The sequence below is a fragment of the Platalea leucorodia genome (genome assembly GCF_965183815.1).
Source record: "Platalea leucorodia genome assembly, chromosome: 3".
NCBI classification, from domain to species: Eukaryota; Metazoa; Chordata; class Aves; order Pelecaniformes; family Threskiornithidae; genus Platalea; species Platalea leucorodia.
This window is the reverse complement of record NC_138825.1, coordinates 103,722,980-103,746,136: the sequence shown is the minus strand read 5'-3', so window position 1 is coordinate 103,746,136 and position 23,157 is coordinate 103,722,980. Positions and strand designations below refer to the sequence as shown.

General features: G+C 35.3%; 1 protein-coding gene across 1 annotated transcript in view; it reads right to left on the bottom strand.

The window, feature by feature from the left end:
* Positions 1–23,157, bottom strand: part of CSMD1 (CUB and Sushi multiple domains 1) — a gene marked incomplete at both ends in the record, with an annotated part of 1,257,610 nt that overhangs the window by 315,069 nt on the left and 919,384 nt on the right. The window contains 4 exons of the mRNA XM_082305706.1: positions 6,841–6,979; positions 10,094–10,288; positions 11,648–11,974; positions 13,557–13,739. Coding sequence (XP_082161832.1) covers positions 6,841–6,979; positions 10,094–10,288; positions 11,648–11,974; positions 13,557–13,739 — 844 coding nt within the window. The remainder of the gene's footprint in view (positions 1–6,840; positions 6,980–10,093; positions 10,289–11,647; positions 11,975–13,556; positions 13,740–23,157) is intronic.

The following is a 23,157-nucleotide window of genomic DNA, read 5'->3' as shown; positions in this document are numbered from 1 at the left end:
CAATTAGCATTGGTCATGTAAAATCATCTTCACAGACACATCCGTATCAGTAACAGTAAGTATTTAGTAGTCTCTATAATTCTTCTCTCATGATTCCCTGAAAACAAAAGCACATTCAGAAATTGGAAAGTATTTGCTTAACTATCAGAGCTAATGACTGCTAGGAAACTGACAGGCCCTTCACATTGTTCCCTCCTAACACAGAAAACGCTCTAGATTCATGGTGCTTTCAACCAAGCGACCTACTCTATTTGGATATGTTGGCTAAAATCCAGATTATTACTTTCACTGCTATCTATCCACTCTGACTGGAATACAGGGCTTGCAGGCTTGCTAATACATTAAGCATTGTCAGGACCAGTGTCTGGCAGTGAAGCCAGCTAGCATGGAATGGCCTACATCCATACTATTAAATATACCCTTTAGCCTCTCAAACAGGGAGATATTATTCACATTTCCTATTATGAATGGTTGCTTGCCCACACTAGCTCCTGACGATGCTTGATAATTATTTGGAAGAATGCTAGTTGGCAAGCTCAAGAACTATGTTAGAGACTATTTCAACAATTTAACTGCATAAACACATGAGTTCTTGTGTATGGGAAGGTCTTCTGATTCTGTTTAATTTACCAAAATAGACAGTTACAGTGGGCATCACTAAAGTACTTGACAGTTTTTCAGTACATTTCCATAATTTCAGAGATTGTACATTGATTTGCCCTGCAATGGAATGAGGAAAACAGACAAATACTGCTAGGCTGGTTTAAATACTTTATTTGTACTCATAATGAATGGATTCAAGATCAATAATTCAATAGTTCAATAATTTTGACAGTTATGTTTGTGAGGTAAACTAATTAGGAATAAAGTGCTCTTAGCCAGCAATTGACGTTTTCTTAGCAGAGTAGCATGATCTCCTGATCATACTCCTGATCATGCTGATCTCCTTCTATGACAAGGTGGCTACAATAAGATAGAGACTCCTTTTTTACAAGCAGTCACATGGAAAAGATGAGGGGTAATGAGTACAAGTTACTCCTGGGGAGATTCCGACTGGACACAAGAGGGAAACTTTTCACAATGAGAACAATCAGCCAATGGAATAATCTCCCCAGGGAAGCGGTGGATTCCCCAACACTGGACACTTAAGATTTGGCTGGACAGGGTCATCTTGTCTAGACAGTGCTTTTGCCAAGAAAGGTTAGACCACATGATCCTTGAGGTCGCTTGAGGTCCCTTCCAACCTGGTATTCTATGATTCTATGATGCTGTGAATTTATTTCTAGTTCACTTGTCTGGTTTTGATGGTTTGCGGGGGAGGAGGGGTAGTGGGTTTTGGGTTGGGGTTTTTTTTGCAATCTTTGCACTGTCACTGAAATGATAAATCAAGATCATTTATTATTGGAAGTTCTGCATCCTTACTGAAAGTGATTAATTAAGAGTTACTTTTTGGTTTTTTATTTTATTTTATTTTATTTTATTTTATTTTATTTTATTTTATTTTAATGTTTATTAGCATACTTAAGTTAGTAAAAGGTAGGACATTCTCCAAATAATCACAGAGAATTTTAAAAAGACTTCAATAATGCTATGTTATACAATTCGTCATATATAGTTAGGTAGGTTTTGAATAAGGAGGTTTGTTTTATATACTATCCAATGAGTTTTCATCAATATTCAAAGTACCAAAAATCTTCCCGTCAGCAGTTATCCTTCTAGCCCCCTTCCTTATGCTCGAATCCATTAGATTTTACTTTTTTGTTACCCTTCCAGGCATTAGTCATGATCTGAAATGCAAAATGTTTCAATGTAAAATGTTCATAGGGTTACTCAGTCATTTGCTGCTATTTCTGGAACGTTTCTAAGTACTCTGGTAAGGCACATTTGTCTAGCAACATCAAAGCTTCATTAGCTCAAGAGTGAGATAATTTACATTATGAATATCACATTTGTGCAAAGTTTCATTCTGGCAGCTGTATCTGTGATGGCAAGTCATATAGCAAAGTATAAAAGAGTTCTATTTTCCCCAAACTAGACAAAATACTTGACAAAATATTATACTTGTCAATTAATTGACAAAATCAATTAATTAATCTTTTTTATTTATTCGATAGTGATTTTGCTTACTGATTTGTAATTTGCTAATGTTATATCAGACAGCGGATTTAGTTTCTTGTAAGTAATAAAAAGGTTTTCCATCTAATTTTTAATCTCGGTAGCAAAGCCTCCATGTTAACAAAAGAAAATAATTTCATTGCAAAAGGGAGATTATTATACTACCATTAACTTCCCAAAGTACAACACTTTTAATGAAATTTATAATGTGATGTAGCAAAGCTATACATTTTTCTAAACTTGCCAGAAAAGCTTCATAAACTGCCAAAGAAAGCAAGGAAAGGTTTCTTCTCCATCTACCAAAACCAGTGTGCTTAATGGTAGTATTGTTCTGTAATTGAAACATTTAGAGAAAGGAGACAGAATCCTTCTTTTAATAAAGTTGATATAAAGCTGGAGTAGATTAATTGACTGTCTGCTGTACTTTAAAAATTATACATGATCAGAATTCTCAATTTTGTACCAGGGTAAACTCCAAGTTCTTGTTTAATTTCATTGCAGTTCAATTTGTACATAAAGCTCTACAATTCTGTTAATGGAATATGTGTGTGCATCTGTCTAAAATCCAGTAAATTTAGTTCTTAAGCTGGACCATATTTCACAGGAGCCTATGTTTCCCATTAATTTCCTCAGAAATATGGTGGTCATACTGTTAAGGTCATAGTCAGTCATCCAAACATCTGCAACTTCAGGCAACACATTCCCTTTTATAAGATTAAAATACTCCATCTTACAAATATGGCTGTTTGCTTGCTTTCATTACATTTGGGAAGAGGTCCCTGAACCTCAGGCTTCTGATGATTACATTTTAAAAAAAAGCCAGTAAATACAAATAAAGTTATAATTAATATATTAAGTCTTTAATGAGAAAAAAAAATCAGCAACTTAAAATTCTGGAACTTCCTGCTGAATGCAATGAAAGCAAACAACCTTTTGTTGTTGTAAGAAATAACATGATAATTTTATGAAAACTGTTCTAACAGTTCCCATTTTTGTCTGGTATTGGTCATTCTCTCTTTTGCATTTATAATAAGAAAACAAAACAGGACCAGAAAAAGGATATGGTAAACTAAACATACAACCTATTTTAGTCTTCTCCCCTACATTACGTTTCATGCCTCTAATCATGTTCACAAATGTCTTATATGCATGTGTTAGTTTTCATTCATATTTCTTGACAAAGTGTTACCAGAACTTTAACAGCTCAGTGACCAGTGTCAGTTCAAAATGCATCTTTTTATATATCAAGGTGGAATTCTTTCTTATATGATTCACTTTACATTTATTTAATCTACCTGCAATTTTGTTGCCCAGACATCCAGTCTTGTAAGCATCTTCAGCAATTCTTCAGTCATCTCTTGTTTTTAATATCCTGAATAACTCAGTACTATTAGTCTAATTTTCTCCTTTTTAAGATCATTTCTGAACATGCTAAATAGTTTTGAACATAACAAAGTTTTCTGTAGAACACCCAAAATTCCACTGTGAGACTTTTATCATCTGTTAATTAAGTTTTTATTCATGTAATGTCCATCCTTGTATTAAAATGATGCTTAGCTTTTTAATAGCCCTCTGCAGGGTGAGGTGCCAAATACAAAACTTGCATTTTGAAAACCCAGGTAAACTATATTCAACATATTTCTATGCTTTTTGACACCATCAAAGAATTTCAATAGGTTTCTGAGATAGGATTTTGTTACAAAAGCCATATCGACACTTTCTCAGTTTATCATATTTATCCACACTTCCACTAGCACTACACTTTGTTGTAGTTTTCATAGTGGGCATCCAGTATGCAGTTCCTTAGATCTCCATGAAAGACTTAAAAGATCTGGTTCCTGAAATTCACAAGTATCAAGACAGTTTTAAAAGAACAATTACAGTTACACACAACTTTCAATTGTTCAGCCATCTCATGTTTGTATTTATTCAGGGCTCCTGGGTGAATGCTATCTAGTTCTGGTGACTTGCCATTCCCCTTGTCTGTATATGCCACCACCCCTATCAATGGCACTTCAGTCTGAGACAGATATTCCAATGAGTACCCCAAAATGAAGAATGTTGTGAATGCTAAGTTTACATGAGTGCAAGAGGGAAACAAACAAATCAATGGCAGTGATACATGCAGAAACTCACTAAGCACATTTAAAAAAAACACCTTTCAATTCAGGAATGTCCTGAGTTGCAACCTGGAGAAGTACTTACTTAGAGAAAATATCAAATACACTTATCTGGTCCTCATACTCTTCCCTAGGATTCTGCATTTTTGTCCCTGTGAGGAACACAATATTGAGCAAGATGGATCTTTGATTTCACCCAGTAACAGTCACTTTTACATTCTTCTGCCCTTCTTTCCATTAATTTTCATCCCTTTTTGTTTCTGCTCTTAGAAATAGAAGGCTGAATGATACAGAAAAATTTTGCTCATCACTGTGGACTCTATGCGAAGGTGAAACTACACACACATTATTGCCTCCCCTTGGGTAACAGAGGAATACAGGAAGGCCAGTACAATAGAAGCCACTGCAGACTAGCTCCAGGTGCTGTCTTTCGTACTGTCCTTTGCATCTTTTTGTCAAATGAAGTATTTAGTGTGATGTTAGTATCTAGATCAAACACCTAAACAAATGGATATTTTTTACTTATTTTATAAAGATGCTTGAAGGGGGAAGTTTTTTTAAAATTTTGTTTTCTTTTTTTAAGCACTTACTTTCTTTGAAAAAAAATCACAATTATGTTAGATACTTGTATGGTTAGACAAAAATACTAATTGAGGTCACAATAATTACAAAAGCATTAAACATTCTGCAGTTCACATTCCTTGTGCCTAAATGCACTTCCACTACCTACTGACTCCTCATAAGAGGTAGATTAGGCTGAAAATTATTCCCCTTGACAAACAGATTATTATTCCAAAAGAAACCTGCATGCTACACAGGGACATAATCCCAGTGCATTCCAGTAGCTCTAAATTAGGTCCACACTGAGATAATGGTTTTTCAAATTAATTGGGATAGTAATTTCAGTTAGATAATACTTTAAAATGAAGTTTAAGATTCTGCCTTTAACAATATTCTGATGTCTGGACATCTTTTTCTTTCTTGCTTTGATCTCTGTGTACTCATGGTGAAACCTGCAGTATCCAAACAAAAAAAATCCTGATACCCCATGTGTTAGCATATAGCATGCTAATATAGACTGAAGTAGAATCATAGAATCATAGAGTATCTCAAGTTGGAACAGACCCGTAAGGATCATCGAGTCCAACTCCCTGCTCTTCACAGGACTACCTAAAACTAAACCATATGACTAAGAGCATCGTCCAGACACTCCTTGAACTCTGGCAGGCTTGGTGCCATGACTGCTTCCCTGGGGAGCCTATTCCAGTGACCGACCACCCTCTCAGTGAAGAACCTTTTCCCAATGTCCAATCTGAACTTCCCCTGATGCAGCTTCACTCCATTTCCTCATGTCCTGTTGCTGATCACCAGAGAGAGGAGATCAACACCTCCCCCTCCGCTGCCCCCCTTGAGGAAGTTGTAGGATGAGATGAGGTCACCCCTCAGCCTTCTCTTCTCCAGGCTGAACAAACCAAGTGACCTCAGCCACTCCTTGTAAGTCTTGCCCTCCAGAACTTTCACCATCCTGGTCGCCCTCCTCTGAACACACTCTAATAGTCTGATGTCCTTCCTGTATTGAGGCACCCAAAACTGCACACAGTACTTGAGGTGGGGCCTCACCAGTGCAGTGTCGAGTGGGACAGTCACCTCCCTTGACCAGCTAGCTATGCTGTGCTTGATGCACCCCAGGACATGGTTGGCCCTTTTGCCTGCCAGGGCACACTGTTGACTCATATCCAACTTGCCATCAACCCAAATCCCCAAATCTCCATGGGGCTGCTCTCCAGCCTCTCATCCCCAGTTTGTATGTATAACCAGGATTATGCCATCCCACATAGAGAATCCTGCATTTGCTCTTGCTAAATTTCATACGTTTGGTGATTGCCCAGCTCTCTAGTCTATCCAGATCTCTCTGTAAGGCCTCTCTCCCCACAAGGGAGTCCGCAGCGCCTCCTAGTTTAGTAACATCAGCAAACTTAATATACATTCAATTCCTGCATCCAGATAATTTATAAAAACATTAAAGAACACTGGCCCTAAAATTGAGCCCTGTGGAACCCCACTGGTGACTGGCCGCCAGCCTGGTGTAACCCCATCTACTATAACTCTTTGAGCCCAGCCCGCCAGCCAATTGTTCACCCAATGTAATGTACTATGGACTTGTCTAGCTATGCAATGTATGTTGCATCAGAAAAATATCCTAATGGAAAAAAAAAAAAAAAATGTATCCAACACACAATACTCAGAACTTTTTTTCACAAATCTTTTTTTTCCCTAGGAAAATTATGCTCTCTTATAGTAAGACCTGCTCATCATCAGGGACAATATATAGTTGTACCTGAATGCAGAAGTAGTCAAAAGTCCAAAAGATATCCCTATTTACTTGCTAGGAGGTGGACATTTAATGTAAATTGTTTAAAATACAAATAAATACAATGTAAATATAGTTTTAAACTTTAATTTTCTGCTTGAGGAATAGCATTGTGAGTGTTGCATCACAATTTCTTTTTCTGGTTTGGGTTCTTAAAGAATATTTTTCTTCTTCAATATTAAAATAAATATTTGTGCTCATACATTATTTGTTGTTTGACTTTATGATTCTCACCTGTCAAAAGTGATCTTAATGGAATGTCCTGGTCTCGCTTCAATCACCCATTCACAATTAAGTGAGTCCTTGTAATATCCTGGCCACCCTGGTGGTAAGATAACACCACTTGATGCTGTCAAATGTCCACCACATGGTGCTGAAAGAAAAAAGCATGTATACTTGTACCATACAGAGTATTTCTAATACAATATTATATATTCAAAGAAGTTATAAAAATTGAATTAAAAACATAGAAAAATAAGTTTAATATACAAGACAACTAAATTATTTTATGAGCACTTTGTTTTCTTCAGAATCATAAGTCCTGCAATGTATCTTATCACAGGTTATTACTCTATACATACCTTAATACACAGGCATGGCACTTGATTCTGCCAGCCTTCCTTCTGTTGAAAAGCACATTATCTCATTAAAAAATAATGTATCATCATTCTTTAGTTCTAATATGATTCCACATTTATGTGGAAATATCAGATAAATTGTTCCAAGTAATTTACAGTTAATTATTTTCATTGCACTGTACCATCTAATATCTTTTTGAGTAATCATTCATCTCAGTGGAACTGATTGTTGTAAATATTCCATTGAATCATAGAACAGTTGAAGTTGGAAGGGACCTCTGGAAATCATCTAGTCCATCCTCTGCTCATTACAGCAGATTGCACAGGACGATGTCCAGTGAGCATCATGCCCTCCCTCCAAAGGCAGACACTCCACAGCCTCTCTGGGCAATCTGTTCCAGTGTTTGATCACTCTCACAGCGTAAGTTTTTTCTTATGTTTAAACAGAATTTCTTGTATTTCAATTTGTGTCCATTGCCTCTTGTCCTGTCACTGGACGCCACTGAGAAGGGTCTGGCTCCATCTTCTTCACACTGTCCCATTGGGTATTTGTACGCATTGATAAAATCCCTCTTGAGCCTTGAGCCTTTTCTTCTCCAGTCTAGACAACCTCAGTTCTCTCAAGATCGTCTTGTATGACACATGCTCCAAGTCCTTAATCAACCTTGTGAATCTTCACTGGACTCACTGCAGTATGTCCGCATATCTCTCTCGTACTGGGAATCCCAGGACAGCACACAGCACTCCCAACGTAGCCTCACCAGTGCTGAATAGAGGGGAAGGACCTGTCATTTCCTCTCAGCCCAATTCTCTAGCCTGTCAAGGTCCCTCTGAATAGCAGCACAAGGTTATGGTGTATCAGCTACTCCTCCCAGTTTTACATCAGAGGCAGACTTGCTTAGAGGGCACTCTGTCCCAGCATTCAGATAATTACTGAAGATTTTAAACAGTATGGGACTTGGTATTGACCCCTGCGGTACACCACTACAGACTAGCCTCCAGTTGGACTTCATGCCATTGACCACAACCCTATGAGCTCAACAGTTCAGTCAGTTTTCAGTCCACCTCACTGTTCACTTCTCTAGCCTATACTTCATCAGTTTGTCTATGAGAATCTTACACGATAGTGTCAAACACCTTACTAAAACTGAGAAAAAAATATCCATTACTCTTCTCTCATCCATCAGGCTAGTCATCTCATTCCAGAAGGCTATCAGGTTGGTCAGGCATGATTTCCCCTTCATAAATCCATGCTGACTGCTCCCAGTCACCATCTTGTTTTTCATTGTTTGGAAATGGTTTCCAGGAACATTGCTGCATCATCTTTCCCAGTGATCGAGGTGAGACCTGTAGTTCCTCGGATCCTCCTTCTTTCCTTTCTTGAAGATAGGAATTTGCTTTCTTCCAGTCCTCATGAACCTCCCTGAGTTAAATGACCTCCCTGAGTTAAATCAAGATGATTGAGAGTGGCCTTGCAATGTCATTGGCTGGCTTCCTCAGCACTCTTTGGTGCATCCCATCAGGCCCATTCCTGTATGTCAAATTTGTTTAAATGTTCTCTAACTTGATCCTCCTCCATAAAAGGGAAAAAAGTACTGCAACAGGGCTACGAAAGTAACAGGGGTAGATAGGGAGCATTTTTCAGAGCGGGATCAGAGGACTTTGGTGCAGGATTAAACAACAGCAGAAATGACTAAACAAATTTTAAGAAACATCAGTCCCTTAAAAAATTAAGCTGTCATAGCACAGGGCTTTGGGATGTTATATTTTACCTAAGGCTATAGAGCAGTCTAAAACAGGAAGGCTTTCAAGGTCAGGTAAATTTATCTTAGTATCATTTGTATTACCCTCAAGTAGTCAGTGGTATCATTATCAGCAAATTCCATATTGCAGTGCAGGAAATCTTGTCACTTCTGTTCCTCTAAGTAGTGACAAGCAAACCTATTATGCCATATGGAAATGAATAGTAACATGAATTTGTGAGTAGTAAATTAATATTCCTAGTTTTGATTCAATGTTTTTTTTAAAAAAAAAATTGAACTCAGAGAGGTTATTTGAATTAATTCATGACTTGCACGTGTCTTTGGGAAGTTTTTCCAGATTTAAGAAAATAGGAAAAAAACCCCACCCACAAAACACGAAACATACACAATGAATTGTCTCTGGAGCAAAATGATTGGCTAGGAAAATGGCATTTACATTACATGTGTATAGTTAATGAAGAATGAAATGTAGTCATTTATTAAATACATTTATATGTCTTGCCTTAGGACCCATCACTGTCAAACATCAAGGAATCACCCTGCTTTTTCTTTTTTTTCCTCACTGTATTTCCTACTACAGAGAGATTTAATCATAAGTATAGCTCATCTTAGTTTGTTTATTCACCTAGGCAAGAACAAGAAAACAAATTTGGAATTTCTGGAGGAATATAATGAATATTAAACATAGCTCTGATTTTCCCTATATTTCTCAGGAAAAAATGCACTGCAAGTTAATATGTTACATGCAGAAATTCACGTATACTTTCATTCTGAGAAAATTAAAGGTGCAAATTTTTAAAAAGGACTTTTAAATAGAAACTTTACTTCACTTTTCTATGTGGTTGATAATTATGTTGTTCAGTACGCTACAGCAAAAACTGTTATAACAGCTATAACTTACAACCGAGTAATGATGGTGACAATGGCAACCAGATTTTTAGAATGCTAATTTATTCCAAGAATATAAAAGCAAGCTATGTTGTTTCTATTATTGCTCTCTCATTTGACTGGAGGAGTGTTAAAATAAGATGAATTAATAATTTCAGCTAAAGCAGTCTTATTTATAAGCGAAATGTGAAAAGTAAGCTAAATTTATATAGTTTCATTATTCAAACCGCAGGGGCAAAGTAAAGATTGTGCCCTTACCTTCACAACGTGGGACAGTAGAGCTCCATACTACATTTCCATCTTGCATAATACATGTTATGGATTCAGAGCCTTGGGTCTTCACAAAGCCATCATCACAGTGAAAGGAAACAGAACTTCCCAAAAGGAATCTGTCTCCAAAACGCCTCCCATTTATAGGAATGCCTGGATCATGGCACTCATTCTGACCAAAGGCTGATATAACAACAACAATAATAATAGTAATAATAATAATAACAACCACCACCACCCCTCTAAAATTTGTCTCTTTTTTTTTTTTTTTTGGAGGGGGGGAGAATAATCTTTCATAAATAATCAGATTATAATATAATTGAAAGTATAGTAAACTCCTCAATAAAAAGTCAACATTAAATCCAATGACATTCACACAGATGCAACAAAGTTCAAATTCTGAAGCTTTTTAGTTCTGTGTGGCTTAGATACACAAGAACACTTTGCTTAAATTTCCCTCTGGACAAAATTCAGCTATTTGCCTCTAACCTAATGAGAAGCATGGTTACACATTGCAGATAATCTGGCAGAAATAGAGGCTACTGCTAAAAAACTGGGGCCACTGCCTAGGCCAGACAGAGAAACCTCCCAGTGGGATGCTGAGAGCAGTCTGCCTCTGTCTAGTGGGATGGCAACACAGGGTGCAACCCACAGGGACCCACACCTCCATGTGCATGTGTGATCTCACGGTGGGTTTTTCACCAGTATGCAGATCAGCGATTTGCAGAGAGCAGCAGTGTGGATGCATGTAAAGCTAGGGGACCTCCGTGCCTTTCAGGAGGTGCGTGTAAGTAAGGGAATCCACTTCAAGGAAAAGGGGTGAGTGAACTAAATTTTGTACATTTGAGAATTGTATTCTCAAAGATATTACAATCTTAAAATTCTTAAAGAAATTGTAGCTGGAGGGAAGAATGATTCTTAAATTAGTGCACTCCTATAGGAAAGACTTGTGCATGAGATCAGCTATGTTCCTAGACACTAGAAAAACCAGAGAGAGTAACTATTATGTGTATCCCAAAAAAGAGATCTAAATTCTTAGGGGTGTCTATCCTTAGATACCACACCATCTAAGGAAGATAAAATGCAAAAGCAAAGCAAGTTCCCAGAACTATTTATTTGCAATGATAGTCTAGTTGCTCTTTACACTTCTATGCTTTTCAGATTAACATCTCCATATTTGGGATGTAAGCTTAACACCCGTGTGAACTTATTCCTGCTGGTTCCATTGAGAAGTATATTAAATGGATGCTGTGATCTGAAGATCTGGGCTTTAGTTATGTGCTCTGCATTTATGCAATGTCAACCAAAAAGGATCTTAAATAATGAAGGGAATTCCTCAGCAGTATCACAATTAAAATATATAAATTATAAAGATGCAGATAAGCTAATGAACATCAGGAAGACAGTTGAAAGCAGACCAGTTATAGTAGCATTACAATTTACTTCTGTATTATAAATAAAAACATGTTCTATTTTTCATTATTATGAAGAAAGATAACTTGATTTTAAGACTAGGCATAAAATAAAACCAGGGGTTCTTACTTGTGTAAGTGATATTAAATCCTCTTCCAGTGGTAGAGTGATCCGACTGAAATTCAAGTCTTACTATGTGCCCACTGCTAGCCAACTGAGAAGGGACCTCATTGCCAGAAAAAGTGCCAAGAGGTGGTAAATCTGAAATCCCATCATCTTTCACTGTAAGGTAGTCAAATTGAGGTTCTACATCAAAGTCGTTGAAAATCAGATGGATTCTGCTTCCTGGCTCTGAGATAATCAACCAAACACAGTTCATATTGTTCCCATACTCTTCAGGATAATTTGGAGAAAGAATAATTCCAGACGGTGTGGTGAAGTTGAAGAAACATGAGACTAAAGAAAACAACAGCAGATTCTCAAAATACTATCCATAAACATTGTAAATGCTCGTCTATATATTTTTTATTCTTGTAGAAAAGGATGCTTTTGAAGCCTGGATGTCAAAACTACTACACATGCAACCTGGAAATGTTTAAGACTGTCAGAACATTTCTCCAATATAGCATGTCAACATTGCATGTTTTTATTTCCCCAAGTGAGGGAAGCGACTGCACCAGGGCCTGCAAGAAATTATTAGAAGTATGTAGAGAATGCCAAAGAAAGCAAAAGTAGTGCCTGATGTGTCAGAATTTGGCAAAATTGTCAGGTTTGTTCCAAAATGGAAATGCCCAGGGCAATGACACAAAAAAAGATTCATAGCTCTCCTCCTTTTTCACTCCTTTGGGCCACTTTTCATCAAGACAATTCCTAACTGATTTCAGAGTCATGAGCTTGTGGCTGGTACTTTAGTGAGAAGTACAGTACATTCAGAAAGAGTAAGCCTCACTGCATATTAATTAACACAAAGGATAACCATTACTTGGCTCTTCAAATGTGTCAAACTGAACTCAATTTTTGTAAATAGATGTTGTAAGTTTAGGTTCCATTATCTTTCACAGGGCACGTGCACATCAAACAGTGGAGCAAAGTAAAGTATTCCACACTACTGCCAACAGAAACTAATATATCTACCCAATGCAATACAGCACCATGAAGAAATGCAACTTCTTTCTTCAAAGGGAATTGCAGCTGCACTGTCCCCGTGCACAGGCCTTATGTGCTTAGACACATTTCAGCATTGCATGGGCATATAGAGACTTCTTCTAGTCCAGAGCAAGCTTACTCAGCGTGGTAAGTCCTGTACCAACACAGCTGCAAAGTACATATATGTCCAAGGAGAACTGGAAACCTCACTAAGGTTGTTTTGAAAATCCAGTACTGAATGATAAGACTCTTTATAGGACAAGGTAATGTGGTCTGGAGAACTGAAATGCCTAATATACCTGTGTACTAGAAAGATTTATTCTATTTTACCATAGAAGAAGAAGAAGAAAAAAGAAAAGTAAAAACCCAATCCTCTCTATTTAAATCCATCTACAAGTTTACCTACAAGCATACTTTATCTTTTAAAACAAAATTCGCACCTGGTGATCTTACCTACCCCTTTTTCCATGTTGGATATCCATATATTCCTTATACTCATTTTCATGCTTTATTAGGATATCAGAAAAAAACTCCAGTCTTTTCTTACATGGATCTGCAGACTGCTTTGCACTGCCAGAATCAATGTGTATGTGAACACTTATATGCTATTAGGATTTGCTCATTTAGAGTCTAATTCAACACACATTTACATTAAGTGTTAAATGGTTCAATTAAATATAAAATGAGGGGAAAGAACATTCTAAAACAGTCCTACGTGATGTTGCCCATAAACGAGCTACTAGTGAGCCAACTGAAAAAAATCATGTGACTGAAAACTTTGTTCAAGGTGTTCAAGGTCTTTTGAAATGTTTTGCTGCTGGTTAGTCACAAATGCTAAGAAAAGCAAGAGATTAAGGTCAGAAAAATAATACAGAAAAAAAAAAAATCTTACAAACACAGCTGGGTTTGTTGCCAGACCACTGGTTGTTTTGTTGACATGTAATCGTTCTCTCTCCCACCAGTTCAAAAGCTGCTTGACATTCAAAGGTAAGTGTGTCTCCATGCAGAAAACTGCTGCCAGTCCTTTTTCCGTATGATGGAATTCCAGGGTCTCCACAACCTCCTTTCTCAATTTCTGAATATCAAAAAATTCAAACACAATAATAAGGAAAATATATTTGCAAGCAATTTATATGTCAGTATCAAAAGTGTATTCAAAATATTTGTCATTATGCCTTAAGCTAATATTTACAGCTGAAAGTGAACTAGAGGTAAATGCTGTAAAACCACCTCTAAGATGACTTAGGATCTAAAGTCTTTTCACAAGCTAATAGCTTCCATACCTGCATTGCTGAAGATAACAAAATACTCATCTTTAGTTGCATGGCTGCACCGAATTACAGCGTATTTGAAGGTAAAATTATAAAGCCATATCTATCTTAACTCTCACATCTGTAATTCCATTTATAAGGCTACTAGCAATATGATTAAAAGTCTATAAATTACTGTTAGCGTCAAGGAATTTCATTTTAAGCACTAAAATATAATAAAAACAAAACTGAGGAATTATTTTTTAATCTCATACTTCAAATTAGAGCCACATTTTTGCCAGCTGCATTTAGCTACACTGAAAAGAGACTACATTTTGGATTATACTTCCTCGATATTCTCTAGGAGATCTGCTATTTAAATTATTTAATTTGTAGAAATTGAATGTACATAGATAAAAATATAAAAAACCCCAAGTCTTATGAAATTTATGAATAACAAGAATATTAGGAAAGGAAATGTAGATATTAATTGCCTGTGAAAGAAATGCTGAATCATCTTACAAATTACTCTATATTTGGCTGTCCATCAAAAATGAAGACTCCCTTTCTTTACCATTAAATTTAAAGCAGTTCTTCTATTAATTTCCTTTTGAGCAGCAAAAACAAAACCAAAGCACTTCTGGTTCTATAAAGGGTTGTGACATCTGTAGTAAAATGATGTAAATCTAATTCAAATGAAAATAGTGATAAAATTCTTGTTATTTAAATATTTCCCAGTTCAATCCAAGGTCTGAAATCTGAAACATTCAGGATAACAAGAAAATTCAACTCACTGAATAGTATTAAATATTAATATAATTTAACACCATTAAAAATGTCTGCTGTCAAATATTGTTAAATCTCCTAATGTTAAATTCTGGCAGAAGTGTATATCTAGACACGATAACTCCAACGGAAATTTTAAGATGCAGGATGGCTGCCATATGATATGTGAAGTCAATCCACTATGTTTACTCCCTTAAAGCAGCTGTGAAACATAAAACCAATTCAGCAAATGTCGCAAATTTAGAAAACACTTCTGAGGATGTCTTATTTGCATTTTGACAATAAAAAGCTTAAAAAATTCCATCCAGCTCTAGAAATCTACATCTTCACAAAGCTTGAACTGAAGACTATCTATCCTTAACAGAAAATGTACTCTAGTCAAAAAGAAGTTATTCAGGTTGACAGAAAGCACACATTTAATTTCAATGGATAGCATTTACTTCTATCTTCAAGTTTGACATAAATTTCCTGGTATGAAGATTTACTATAACGTGCATATCATATCATTCTTATTCGTATTACATTACAGGTGTTACTATCAATACCACAATTTTAGATCAACTAATATTCTACTAATTAATTTTACAGTGAGGAAAAGATCTGTTGTTTTCACAAAATCAAAAAGAACACCCAACTTAGATACTTTAACAACTTTCCACAAAATTTTTCAGTTCAGCATCTCTTTGCTCTCATATTGCAATTAATTAATGCATGCATTAGACAATTTCCTTCTAAAATATTTGAAAAATACCAAAACCCCAAAAAGCTGTGTCTGAGCTGACTGAATTTCTCATACATACACGGATTGCAGGTCTGTAGTGGTTAAGGTGACAAAATTTCCCTTCCCCATAAAATGATATAAACTTTTAGTAGGAGTCTCAGTTATAATGTCCGAATTTTTAATTTTTTATTAAAGTATTGTAAAATATAAGTACATGTAAAAAATCTGCCAGCAGCAGAACACAATTCACTTTCTTAGTATTCAGGAAATCATGAGGGAGTGACAGAACAAAGCAGATTAAGTCAGATGCAAGACTACCTGTACATTTCTCTTTAGTAAAGAGCTAGCTTTCCATCACATATATTAATGACAGAGCAAAACTTAGGGAAGACAGAGAAGGCCAAATTCATGGTTTTGCATTTATACATAAAAAATACTATTTGTTTATATCTAGATCTAGAGTAGTACAGGCATGTAATGATTCCTAACATTTTTCTGTCTTCTGGGATTTAACACAGCTTTTTATTTTATTTTCTTTTCTGGTACCGGTCTGACCTCCACTGATTTGATCAGAGAACAATTTTTTTAAATGTCTAAATTCAGTAGAGGTGCATTGTGCCTATTATTTCAACACATGCACCAATTATTCTGCTTCATAAATTGCAGAGAGGCTATATATCTATTTGCTAAAAAGGGAACATTCTTCTGACCGAGTCAGTTGAAGCTATGCTGAGCTCTTAGAGAAATCATATGGGACAGAAAAGGTTCTTAAAATGACAAACATGAAAATAAAAGCTATGCCAACCTATTTAAAGTGTGGCAATAAAAACCCTATTCCTTTAGGATTATTCTGTGTACTTGTTCAGTGTTGGACTTCTTTTGATCTGAGTCCTTAGAGCTGTGTGAACTTCATGAAGTTTGCAAATAAGGTCTGAAGCTCAAATTTAAACATCAGCTTCCTCTGGTTACCAAAGATATTAATATTGATCTTATTCAATTGTTTCTGGCTTTCATGTACTCTCTTTCAGTAGCCTGGGGAAAGAGACTTTTCATCTTGTTTGTAAACTAGAAATATTTGCTCAGTTTCAGGGAATATTCTCTCTTTAATGTTGGGAGAATAACAAGATTAGATTTCTGACGAGAAGATCATATCCCTCTGAATTTAATCAAAGCCTTTTCTGTTGCTGTGTTTTCTTTCAAAGGAAGAAATATGGCAATTCTAAAGTGATATTAAGCATGTAAATAAGTATTATGACTGGTACTTGAAAGGTGTCACATTGCAATTCAAGTCTTTTTGATGAAAAGGCTTTGCATTACTTTGACCCAGGTATCTCAAATATATAATAAAATACTTCATAGATTATAATATTAGTCAGTCTTGAATTTATTAGTCATGGTAGCAATTTACCTTTTTTTCCCTTGTTACTAGATTACAAATAAATAGTTAAAATGAAATCCTTGATGCTGCTATGTTTTCATTCACACTATTCAATAGTCTAGCTTAGATGATTAGTGAATCATCATCAAATCACTAAATCTGTAGCTAGATAAAACTTTTACCAGTAGTGTATTAATAATATCCTCACACTTCAATAATTCAGATGTATAAATACCATTTAAATTAAATAAGTGTTTTAAATACATGTGTGTTACACAACAATCCATTGTTTCAAAGAAGAGATATATAAATAAACTTCAGTAGTTCAAGGTCTATGAGAAAGTTGAAGTCAGTACCTCTAGAAACTAAAATCATAAATTTGACAACATTTCATAATTATCATCTTAGCTATAATAAAGATAGGTTAAGGGAAGCTTACAGGTATACATTTACAAAACAAACAAACAAACAAAAGAGATACTTTGGAAGTTTATTTCAGTGTCAGATAGGACATTTTCAGTTTAACATCTAAACTCTCATATGACAGGCCACAGAAATTAATGTTTTAAATACAAGAAAATTGATCATTTAGTTTATTTCCTCTTATTCCTCATACCTCCCTGCATTAAGAGTCATAATACCTGACACAGTGGAATCTGATCTTTACATAACACTTTCTTACATTTAGAAGAGACAGAAAAAACAGTCACATAGAAAAAACTGTGATATGAAAAATACTGTGTTTTAGTTATTCCAACTCTTACACTATTTATTGTATACCATAAAGCTTTAAGCTGATCTTCCCTCTGATCTCAATAATAAAACCTATTTGGACCAGTAGGATATTATGACCCTGTATCTTCCATCTCACTATTAGAATTCAAATTTCAGTCCCAGACAATGTCATTAAAATCCTGCTTAATGAAAGGGAAGTAACATATATAAAGACAACGTCTGCAACTGTAATGTGACATAAAGTAAATATCTCTAAGTACATAATTTTTGTTAGGCGGGTGAGTTATAAATGGACAAATTATTAATGGGCTAAACAGACGTTACTTCTATCTTTACACTTGTTCTTCCCTGTCTTTAGGCCATTGTGTCTTCAAAGCCACTATTAAATTACACAGTAAATACTTAAAACTGTAAGTACTTCTTCAGTGGCAAGAACAGAGCTTGGCTCTCTAAGGCTTCAGCATAGGAAAAACAGAAAGGAGAATCAGCAATGGTTTTACCACTCCTGAACAGATTTATAGATTACAGTTGCAAAAGATTTGCACAAGAAACTTAAGATTGAGGAGACAATTCAACTGGGTATCCCAAAATAATACTGTATTCCTCTGAAGTATGCTTTTTCTTGCTTCATTGGAAACCATGGTGGTCTATAAAAACTAACCAGCTGCAAAATTACATATGAACTTTCACTACTGTACGGCAATAGTTTCAGTTTAGGATAAAGAACCAAACATTATTAAAGATCCCTTCTGTTCCATAGGAAATACTGTTTTAAAAACAGACAAAGAGCTGGCAGTACAAATACCTAAGGAAGGACAAAATGTTACTGTTTTCATAAGTAAACAGTTCAGTCTTCTTTGAAATGCATGTGTAATACTGGTTCTAATCTCAAGAAGATGTTGAAAAAATATGGGAATTTAAAAACACAAATGGAGAAACCCTTACACAAAGAGAAACCCTTATACAAAGAGAAGGGATAGAGAGATATGCTCAGGATTGCAGAAGAGGACATAAGTAAAAGAATGAAATTATATATATGATTCCTGAAAAGGAGCATGGGAGGAATGACTGAAAGTGAAAATGATAAATCAAAACTAATAGAAAAAAAACTTTCAGATAGCACATAATTGGACTGTAAAAGTGGCTATTAAAGCTAAAATGAGGCTGGCCTACAGCTGAAACCAGGGAAGCCTTGCATGATAATTTTACAGATGATCACAATTTTATCATTATTCCAGTAAATTTCTTCAAAGAAATTTTACAGTACAATTTGTTATCAGTCTCCAACTATAAAAAGAGAAGGCCTCCTTCACAGGTCATATAGTTCCCAGCAGCATTCTAAGAGATGTCTCACAATTTCTCTGAAATTTTTTGTCCTTGCTGTTATCAAAAAGGCCACAGATCATATCCAGTAGATTAATTTTTGTTGCTTCTACCTTATTGCATTCTCTATCAATATTAAAAAAATAAACATGACCTTAGAATCAGACAGATGGAAAACCAACATGAAAAGTTTTTATAGGAAGTCCATTTAAGCTAACAGTTCATTACCACAGCATATGGATGTTTTTTGGTAATAATAACATATCATATCATATCTTAGAATATAATATAAAAATACTTGAAAGTAATAAAACAATCTGAGAAGAAAAAAAATCAAACCTTTTTGACAAAGATGTTCTTTAATTTAAATATTTACTGTGTACTTAAAGATTCCATCACAGAATGCAATAAAATAAAATGTCAGTTTGTTTACAATCAATTTTACGTGTCCAGGGGTAGATGCAGACCAAATCTGAACAGGGATGAAGAAGCTTTCTGTTACTTGTTGTAGAAAAGTTTATGATACCAAGTAACTGACTGATGAAAGAGCAGGTGAAATTCATTATCAATAATTGTAGAAAAATAAATCTGGATAAAAATTATTATGAGCTTGCAGGTACAATGATAGGTTCTGAATTGACAGTTACCACTCAGCAACAAGAACTCTGGCATACTAAACATAATTCTGTGAAACTGTAAGCTATTGAAAATGTTAGGAATTGCTAGGAAAGGAACAGTGAACAAACCAGAAAATACTATTCTGACATCACACAAAAACCTATTTCATTTTCATGTTGTATATCGTACGCAGTTCTGCTCCTCCATATAAAAAAGGATACATTAGAACTAGGGAAGAAAAACAAAAGATCATAGTTACTGTTTCTGAGGAACTGAGGACCAATTAAATAGACTGCAAATCTCTTTTTTTGTGAGGTGAAATATATGTATTCAAAAAGTGATTGGAAAATACATGGAAGAAAATCTTATTGAGAGACAAAGAGGAAGTACTTGAGCCATGTGTCACTGGAATCAGGGAAAGTGGGATTATCTCTGTGTCTTCATTTATCACTGTATACTTCACCATTTTTTTCCTTAAACATTCATTATTGTCTAATATCAACATGTTATGGGGATTTTGGTCTCACTGTAAATTTTTATTCTAATGTTTTGTGGCAAGGAAAGTCATATTGTTCAAATTGCAGAGTTCATGTTTGCTAATAGAAAGAGTAGAACCACTGAGCAGTGCCCTGGACAAAAGTTAGCCCAAAGATATCCTGTGGAATGCAAATTAGTGTGTTACGGTGGAAAACAGGAAGTACAGTAACAAACAAGTGCAGCTGCCTCAGAAACGATCAGAATAACATAAGGATGAATCTTGTGAAAAGGTGAACCATGGAATGAGGCAAAAGCCAATAAAAGAGCTGTAGAAAGTCATTAAATGTAAGAGAAAGAAAAATAGATAGCAGGAAAGGAGAATGAAGAACACTTTCTTCACTTATCCAGAAAAAAATATCATAGCTAGATAACAAAAGTTTAAATAAAATTAAGTAAAGGGCAGAATAAGAAGCGAACAGGTTAATTACTATTTAGAAAATGTAGACATATTCAAGGGAACAGGGCCTAATTAAATTCACATTAAAGTACTTAAACTGAAGCAGTCTATGAACTATTAGCAATTATCTTCAAGAACTTACGGAGGACAAGGGAGGTCCCAGATGACTGGACAAGGTCACATGTAATAACTGTCTCAAGAACTGGAGAAAAGAGGACCCAAGGAATTATACAAATGCATGTGTATATAATTTGTCCCCTCAAACTGGGAAAGTGGTATGCTTTATCTTCCTTTACAACAGAATATCCTTGAACATCTTTACCTAAAACTATCTTAAGTCCGGGCAAGGAAGACATGGTAGTTGTCTAGAAAACAATCAATGTTCTACCAATATTTTAAAAGTGCAAGCAAATTGACCTGTGTAATTATAGGATTGTAAAGCCAACACAGATCATAAGCAAATTAATGGAACAGCCAACACAGGAGTCTATTTCTAAAGGGTTAAAAGATGAACATATAATTAACACCAGTTAACATGATTTTATGGAAAATTGGTCATGTCATACAAACAATACGATTTTTAGATTATAAACTTGGTTGACACAATATATTTGGACTTCTTTCAACCATTTAAATTAGCAACACATGACATCCTAATTAAGAATTGGCATCATAAAGAATCAATTTAGCACATATTAAATGGATTGAAATTAGATAACGATAGTATCTCAAAGCATAAATGTGAATAAAGAATTATCATTAGGCAATAGAACGGCTTCCACTAGCTTAGTATAACTTTTTTTAGCCCAATCCTAACAATTTGTTATACAAATATTACAGAAATATAGTTAATCAACAGTGGCCACAGTATTTTCAAGATGCTGTAGCCCTGTGACATATATGGTAGATGGACATTCCTTCTTGTGCATATGTGTACCCACATAAGCACTGCTTTTTCTCATACTGTTCAAAGGAAAAAGCAAGCATCAAAATTTCAAGCCTATGGCAGCTGAGAATCTTATAAAATAAAATTAATGTTAGATGGGAGGACCTCAGTATCCACTTCTGTACCTTACAATGGGTGTTCTTCCTCTTTAAAGACCAGCAGTGATGAGTCCAGTTTGGAACATTAAAAGGTATGTTATATGTGGGATATGTTGGAGCTCCAAGATTGGTATGCTTCTAACACAGGTTACAGAAGCAGTCAGTGCTCAAATGAAAAAAGTTAGCTTTGGAAGCTATCCATGGATATGGATAAGAGAGGGAAAGATGCCTTGGTAGTATTTGAAATAGGAAAAGTGACTACACTGCTACTGAACATACTAACATAGTGCAGTGTGGACTTTCGAATAACCTAATTTTACTTTATTCTATTTCAATAAAGAAGCAAGAAGGAGGAAGTGTTGCTCTATAAGTGTTGCTCTTCTTCATCTGAAGGAAAAAGAAAAGGAAAAAAGAAAGCATCTTTAGGTCCTGTGTTCCTGTATTCTATCCCTGCAGGACAAATCCTGCCCTCCAGGGTTGCACTCATTCCAGCAACTTTTAGCATTTTTTGGGGGTGCACAACTTCCGCTGAGATCTCTAAGAAAAAGGTTCTCTCTTTGATTAGCTTTGAGCCTTTATTGCATGTGACCCCTTCTATCTACAAAGAGCTTCCTGTTATTCTATATAAATTCTATCTATGATTACAGTTTTTTTGCTGGGCCTCCTTCCTTCTTTGCTCCTGTCCTCTCTTCCACCTGAGTCCTGGGCCGTAGTTAAGGAAGACACACTTTCCTTCTTCATCTTAACTATAGCTTTCATAGAGTCACTGGCATACAAGTAAAATACTTGACCTGTTCATCACAAAGATATTTGCCTAAAAACAAAGATAAGTGATTTTTAAGTGTTTGACAAGCAAAGTGTTACTAATGTTATGCCTGGGGTTTCTTCATCCATTTATTCATTTATTTATTTATTTATTTCCTTTGTGTTTCCATGTGCACTGGAAAATGCTATGATCTTACACGATGTGTGTCCACAACAGTAAAACTGTTATGTCTTATTTGTTCTATCCTGTCATTTAGACCACTTAGAGCATCAATTTTATAGTTTCCAAATTACTATAATCATTAGTGAAACTCAGAATTTAATTTTAAATGCTACAGTGAACTAGAATCTAAAGACAAGAACCTAAAGACTAGATCTCAAAGCACACTTATTCTGACAGTTACCTTCAAGGGTGTAAAACTGCCATGCAACACAAATCTTGAGTTCTTGAGAAAGTTGTGTGATTTCTACATACATTTATAATTTGATGTAATGCATATATATAGAAGTATAGTTTACATCTATATTTACAAGGAGTCATGCACTTCATTTATTTGATATATATTACAACTGATACTGCTAGAATAGCTGCAAAACATTCATTGCTTTATTGTGTGTTCTAACAGTAATGATTTCGTTTTAAAGTAAATAGTACACTGCTCTCTAAAATTTTCTTAAGCACTAAGTCATTCTTTGGACACTGAAATGAAAAACAAAGATCCTTTGAAAACACTATACTAATACCAAACCTACAAGTGAATTGTAAAGGAACTGCTCTTTTAAAATCTTTCCAGCAAGCGTGCGTAATTTCCTACTCAAGAAAGGATTGGCCATGGCTATGCTGGCCTGGAAAGGTCAGAGGAGAGGGGAAGGTACAAGTGAGTGGAAGATTGGTCTGTAATTAAACCCCCAAATTATTAAAAATGCCATAAAATACAT